Here is a 7,731-nt window from a genome sequence, read left to right on the forward strand (position 1 = left end):
TGTGTGTGTGTGTGTGTGTGTGTGTGTGTGTGTGTGTGTGTGTGTGTGTGTGTGGGTGTGTGTGGGTGTGGGTGGGTGTGGGTGGGTGGATCTACATGTCCAGTACACTCCACCTGAGGATCCAAAGCCCAGTCCCCATCTGTTCAAAAGCTGCTTTTTGGTTAAGGTTTTGTTTTAAGTTAGGCTATAAACAAATGTAAAATYAATGGAAGTCAATGTAAAGTTCTTATGCTAGAAGTGTGTTTATATATGTATGATATTTTACATTTAAAAATAACAAAAAAAACAAACAAACCCAAAAACGAGTTGAACACAGTGGTCTTTTCCTGACAACAACAAACATAATTCTTCTATACAGAGAATGGAGTGAATTTATGCAGTTGATAAAGTACAGTGCATGTAGTCTTGTTTTTAACATGTTTTCATGCCAAAGGTCAAACAGAATTTTAATGTGTTATTTGAAAATCTTTGATTCTAACATTGTCTTAATATACATTCATCTTTAGGTGGTACAGATAGCCCAGAAGTTCACAAACCTCCATGAAAATCTGGTGGCTCCGAGGGTCCTTGAACTGGCAGGTGAGCTTCTTGGTACAGGAGACCCTATCATACGGCCTCTGTGGTGGATCGCCATGGACGACGAGGCGGCTTTTAAGATCGACTCTCAGTTTCTTATTGGTGATGACCTGATGGTGGCGCCGGTGTTGGAACCTGGAAAGCAAGAGAGGGACATCTACCTGCCTGCAGGACGATGGAAGAGCTACAAGGGAGAGCATTTTGATAAAGGCCCATTGTACCTCACTGACTACCATGTGGACCTGGATGAGGTTGCATACTTTACCCGGTATTAGATGTTAAAGAAAAACAATTAAACACACACACTGCGTGTGCATATTTGTTATCTTGAACAAATGAACCAGTTTGTGACTGAGAATGTTGGCTTTTCAAAGGAGAAGTGTAATTTTTTGTCAATATTGAGCTTATGTCTCTTAGAACCTGCTCCTGCCTAAAGAAATAGATTTTACCTTTTGTTTTTTTTAGCATCTTAAAGCTGAACTTCATCCTCATGTGCCTTCCAAAGTTAACAATATAAACAATCCCAGATTGTGCCATCAAATCTTCCTGAAAGACTGAACCCACACCTTCACTTGGGATGCTTTGGGGGATCCAAGGAGGTGTTTGTTTAAAGCAGGGTATAAAAAATATATTGAGCAATAAGAGAACTGAGACTTGTTGTGGGTGCAGTACAGCTCAGTTGGACATCTGCACCTCGGCTCAAAACACTCGCCTGAATTATTCATCCTAACTGTCCAGTTCCAACAAGCATTAACCAGCATTGCTGATTGCTGCACTTTAGTCGTAGCAGTTGATGAATGTAAATATGTGATTGTTGGTACTTGTAATGATCAACAAACTGCAAATATTTTCAAGTCAGCGGTGCCTGACCTGCCTTGTCCTTCTGTCTTTTTAGTTCTAAAAATAATAAATGCACAAGTTAGATTTTCTGCTCAGGGTATGTTTGATGTTAGAAATATTTTTTTATGCAAAGATATAAAAGATGTATTTGTGGCCACTGTTCTCAATGATGCCAAATTTTAGTGTGCTGTCCACATCCGCCTTGTGTCTTTATTTGCCTTATTTCCTAAACCTCGTATTGACATCCGGCAAAGAGAACTCAGAATAGCTTGACACGTTTCCTTCTGCACAGAGTGATGCGCTTGAAGCCGTGACTTCACAAAGTGCATGAATTTATCTGCTCTCACAGTGATTGCTAGCATGAGACTAAAGCACAAAGGATAACTCTTGTGAATGCAGCCGTTTTGTAGGTGATATTGGACCGACTGCAGGCTCGTGTTTGTGCTGCTTTCTTGCTGTTATGATAGGAGTTGAATAAGTGTTTGTAATGAAACATTTGTAACTGGAAAATTTGTCATTACACTGAATCAATTGTTGAATGTATTTGTTGTTTTTAACCAAGATGTTTCAAATGTACCACAGCAGGCTGTTAGCTGTCAAAGGGAAAGATTATTTTCTTTTAAGCATTAGTGTTTTTTATTGCTGTATAACAGTTGTTTTGTTTTAAGTTGAGTGCCAAAGAAGATGAAGCTAATGATTATTTCTTTTTATACAAAGTGTTGCAGAACTTTGCTTTCCTCATATTGATTCTGGATGGATTAATTAACAGTTATGCTGTGTTTTAGATTAAATGAACAAGTCTGTTTTCAGTGGGCTGCCAGTCCTGTTGGTGTCAATTACACAACTAATATTGTTTGACAAGTTGAAATGCACAAAAAAAGTAATTTAATAAGCTTTATGTCAACAGCACTCCAAGTTTTGATTATATTTGTGTTGGAAGTATTGAGAATGCATGATGACCTTTGATGCTATGATATTAAAAAAACAACAAATTAAAGACATGTCCTGCCCAGTTTGGTCATTTCCATTTCACTGCGTTTGATATCTTGTTTCAAAATGGATTTTTTGGTTAAAAGAAAATCACCATTTTTGTCAAAAGAAAGTGTAAAGAACATTTTGCAGTTGTTCTGACACATGATCTCAGGTTTGGAGGTCATGAAAATGCCACCTTCTTGCTACAGGAGAGGCAGAGAAAACACTAATCTTAACAAGTTCCTCTTTCTGCTCTGACCTTTGTTTCAACTGTTTCTTGACTTTCTCCTCTAGTTTATTCAAACCGTGTTGCGCAAAAGTCCAGTTCTCGCTGGTCAGCGAGTCATTTTCCACAGTACTTGAATCACTTGCTGGTTCTGCTTTTCTTAATATCTTACTAAAGAAAAAAATGTCTGTTTTGTTAGCAGAACAATGTTCTAAGACAAAAGTTTAACAAATACAAAGAGACTACTAAACTATTTTAAATATTCCTCATTCAACTTGCAGTTTTTAATTATCCATCCATCCATTTTCTGTACACGTTTATTCCTTTCAGGGTCACGGGGGTCACTGGTACTCATATCCAGCAGTCACAGTGCGAGGGGCGGGGTACACCCTGGACAGGTCGCAAGTCCATCACAGGACCACACAAAGAGACAAACACACTCACTCTCTCACTCACACCTAGGGACAATTTATAGAGTTATCAATTAGCCTAACAATTTTTAATTATGTGAGATACAAATCCTTACTTTAGTAAACCGATTATTGTGGATCTAGCAGAAACACATTTTTGTATTTACTGAAAGTTTAACATGTTTGGTTGTAGAAAACCTAAGAGCAGCCAGCATGGTTTTATTACCCATGTTTTTGTTTGTTTCTAAAGAAAAACAAGTGTTTTTCTGTACATTTTTTTTGTTATGTAGTGTACATACTGCATAATTTATTTTGGCCAAATTTTAGTCATTTTTACATCAAAACATTCAACTCATTCAGGAGATGAGGTTTTTGTTGCATTTATATTTTTGAATATTTAAGGCAAGGAAATTTTTTAGGAAGCACATTTCTATAACAAGACAATTCAAAGTACTTTACATGATAAAAAATGTACACAACTTAATAAAGAAAAGGAAAGATAATGAATGTTTTAGTTGATATTTTGTATGGAACAAAGGCAAACTTAAACATGGCTTTTTTTAACCTTTATTTTAAAGAACTCCGGGTTTCTGTATTCTTACAGCTCTCTGGGAGTTTGTTCCAAATTAGTGGAGCATAAAAACTGAATGCTGCCTCTCCATATTTGCTTCTGATTCTGGGGTTGACTTGAACCAGAAAACCTGAGTGGTCTGGAAGGTTGATACAACAACAAATCAGTGATTTATAAACTGAGAAAATTTTCAAAGTCTATTCTCTGAGATGCAGAGAACCAGTGTAAGGAGTTTGGAACTGGGGTGGTGTTCTCTACAGTTTTCTGAGGACGCAGGCATCAGTGTTCTGGATCAGCTGCAGCAGTCTGACACGTTTTAGGCAGAATTGTCAAGATCCTGTTAAAGAAATCAATTAGAATAAAGATAAATGCATGGGGGGGTTTTTCACGCTCCTGCTTGGACTTTAATCCTTCACTCCTGGACATGTTCTTCATGTGATGGAAGGCCGAATGTGTACCTGTGATAATTATATTATCATTGTGTTTATGAAAGTTCAGGTTTGAGTTAATCACTACACCCAGATTTTGGGCCTGATGCTGACTCTTGGTCGCTACTCCTTTGGTCCTAAATAATTATTGCAGTTTTATTTTTATTCAGTTGAAAAGAAATACATACTGTATATGGCACAACCACAGAGCTACATAATGTTTGAATGAGTTTATAGTCACCTGGTGACAGTGTAATGTAGTGTTATAATCTGATGAGCAGGTAAATATTAAGGGGCCCCAAGGTAGAACCTTGAGGAACCCCACATATAATTTTGGTAAACGTTGACGAAAACTTACTGACACAAAAGAAGTCCCTGTCTTTTTGAAATAAAACATTACATGAAAGTCCGACAGTTMGTTTTAACTTTGTTTACAAAAATATTCCCTGCTGAAAATATCGAAATGCATTAAAATATCCTATTTAATTCAAAAACACTGGTCTCTGCTCCAGCACAATTACTCTGTTTTAAATGTTTAATTTTAGTTTTTTATTTTTCTTTTATTTTTTTACTTTTAGCTTCTTTGTCCTTTTAGCTTTTGTCTGGCTTTTAAGTAGAATTTTGCTAATTTAGTTTTTAGAAAATCAATGACTTTGTTTCAAACAATTTTCTGAGTAGAACAAACTGGTTTATGTCAAAACCGCTCTATCAGGATTTTGTAGTTTTTCTTCCTGTGCAGGATTTTTCTTTCATGGTTGACCTAAGATTAAATAAATGCATTTTTTAAATGTTATACTTCAGATGTACGCTGCCAGTTTTGACAAAAAATGGGCGTTGTGTGAAATGTAAATAAAACCAGAATACACTGACTTACAAGTCCCATAAAACCTTAATTTAATGACAATTTACCACTAAACACATCAAATGTTAAAGCTAAGAAACTAAAAAATTTTTGCAAAATTTTTGATGTCAGCAGCATACTTGAAAGTCATGTTTATCCCTGTGAAGCAACCGTTTTTTGTGTGTCTAAAGAGGGAAAAAAAACTGTTGCCAAATTTGTATTCCATTTTATTTTAAAGCTTTTACAATACTTCCGTATTTTCTGCTGGTATAAGCCTCAGATAAAAAGTGTGAAGATAGCTGAAGACACCAGAGTGAGGATGACACTGGACGTCATCTGACAGGAGGGGGCCACATTGCTTGGATAGATGGGTTGGGTGGGTTGGGTGGGCTGGATGGGTTCGATGGGTTCGTTAGTGGTGCACAAATCCCAACCACAGCAGTAAAAAGGATTGATGCATTGTGCACTGTAAGAGCAGCTCTTGGTTACAAGGTTTGTACCTGTGAAACAGGAAAGAAAAATATTGGAAACAACTCAACAACATTACTGTAAAAGTACAGTACAACAACCACAGGGTATTCCAGCATAAACACATTTAATGGCCTTAACAACAACTCACCATCTTTTTTGAGAGTAGAGCAACGGTCAAAGCCTTCAGGACAAACGGCTTCAGTTGTGCAGAATTTTGATTCCAAATTAGTGCATTGGAAGCATTTTAATCCATAAGCTGAAAAAACAAACAAACAAACAAACAAACAAACAAACAAACAAACAAACAACATAAAAATAAAACAAAACAGGGCAACAGAGGACATTAATCAATTTGACAAAAACCACAGATAAACCCTTTGCTTTTACATTTGTGTTATGCTTATGGGCTCTAAAATGGGAATTGACTTTTAATAATAAAAACATTGTTTTACATTTCAAATACATTTTCAACTAATCATTAAGGAACAGATGTATAAAAATGAGCTTAATTCATTTTTTCAAAACTAACAGGTTAATAAACAGATTATTTTCAGTTTGTTTTGTTTTTATGTCCTAAAAAAAAAAACCACATTCTCACCTGCAGAGAGAGTCCCCAACAGGATCAGAGCTCCGTAAAGCTGCATTGTGATGACGAAATGTTAGTCAGCCTTGTAACGCAAACGTGTTCCCTCTCATCCTTTTATACGTTCACTACTTCCTTCCATAATTACACATCCTGCCAAGCCCTTCTTCATCATCCCCTGCAAAACCATCGTCAACACCCCTTAACACCAGACTTTTAAATGAAAGAACTGAACAAAGGTTGCTCAGAAACTTCTTAACTTTTCATTTTTCTCAAAGGTCACATAAATGTTTTGCGACACTTAAACTGTAGAGTACAGAATATGGAGCCTGCGAGGGGACATTGGGGGATTTTTTTTCCTTTTGCATTCCCATGCAATACTACGGAAGAGCATTGCATTCACTACATTAAAAATAAATTAGATCATTAGATAATTGATATTGATGAGGAAGTAGGTGATTCACTATTTCGATTATTAGAGGCAAGAGAAGAAGGTCAAGCACCGAGTGGACTCTACGGTCCCGTTACCGGTCTGCTGGGGCGGCGCTAACTAACACAAGGTAAAGACTTACCTGATAAGCGGAACCGTGTAAGCTCACACAGAGACAGTTCAGTCAAATAGAAAGTGTTTTTATTTAGAGGTGCAGTTCTGTTTGGGCCCAGGGCTGAAGAGGGAAAGCAGAGCGAGAGGTCAGTAACAGTTCCAGAAAGTCTTTGTTTTGAATTTGCAATGATGGTAAGATTTTCTTCTTACAGGTTCTTGTGGTCTCAGTCCGGCACAAGAGGGGGAGTTCCCACAACGTATCTGATCTTCGGCAGAGTGACCTGCAGTCCAACACAGGTGAGTGGCACAGTGAGTATAATCCTTACTTTGGTGACAGTGCTGGTGGTGAACGTGGTGAAAACTTCTTGGTGAACAATCCGTGGTCAAAAGGTGACAGGGCTTGGTCCTGGACAAGGGCAGAGATTAACATTTACAAAAACTATGACTTGAATACAAAAAGTCTAAGAGGCTTAGCAACTACCAATTAGCAGTGATGCATCAGCAAGGACCAAACGTGGAGTGAGCCTTAAAAAGGATCCTGAGCTTGTTACCAGCAACCCCCCGCAGCTGACATCATTCAGGCAGAGGGAGCCCCAGCAAAACACCAGTTGTATCACTAACTGGATGCTAACTACACCGAAAAGCTGATGAAAGCACGTAAACAATGAGAGGTGTAGAACTTTTTATTTAGCGGGTGGATCCACAACCTCGGTACCAAACAGCTCCACGACTACCCCGATCACTCCACCACAGCCGCCATGACCCTGATTGACTCCTGATCTCATATTACGAGATAAGGATCTTGTAATTTTGAAATCTTTTCTGATTACATTTTTTTTATTTCGTGAATGCAAGGCTCTTCTGTWCAATACTATTGCGTTCCCTCGCAAAAGCCRTTYATTACYGWTGTGCCTGCTAGTTTATTAACAAATTCACATTCTCACCATTGGAAGTGAGCCTATACTTTAAATCAGCTTTGGAATATACAGTATATAACCTTTTATTTAAAAACAGGGACAATATACAGTATGCATTAGCCATTAAAGGAAAGATGCACAATATCAGGTGCTATTTTCCACCTGTAGTCCCTGACCCAGCCCACACAATATTACAAAAGAGAAAATAAATAAATAAAAATAAAAAAAGAAAGAAAAAAGAAAGAAAAAATATCAAAAGACATCATAAATATACAATACAAAGGCATACAATCATGATCAATATAAAATCAATTTATAATCATCCATGCTCCCAAACAATAATATATATATA

The 7,731-nt window shown here is 37.2% G+C and overlaps 1 protein-coding gene across 1 annotated transcript in view; it reads left to right on the forward strand.

Moving 5' to 3' along the window:
- The window catches only part of LOC106513651 (uncharacterized family 31 glucosidase KIAA1161), an 11,171-nt gene extending 8,758 nt beyond the window's left edge, over nucleotides 1-2,413 (forward strand). Inside the window, exon 6 of the mRNA XM_014002590.1 lies at nucleotides 507-2,413. Coding sequence (XP_013858044.1) covers nucleotides 507-851 — 345 coding nt within the window. The 3' untranslated portion in view covers nucleotides 852-2,413. The remainder of the gene's footprint in view (nucleotides 1-506) is intronic.
- Nucleotides 2,414-7,731: the final 5,318 nt, after the last annotated feature.

This window comes from Austrofundulus limnaeus, unplaced genomic scaffold, assembly GCF_001266775.1.
Source record: "Austrofundulus limnaeus strain Quisiro unplaced genomic scaffold, Austrofundulus_limnaeus-1.0 Scaffold14, whole genome shotgun sequence".
NCBI lineage: Eukaryota > Metazoa > Chordata > Actinopteri > Cyprinodontiformes > Rivulidae > Austrofundulus > Austrofundulus limnaeus.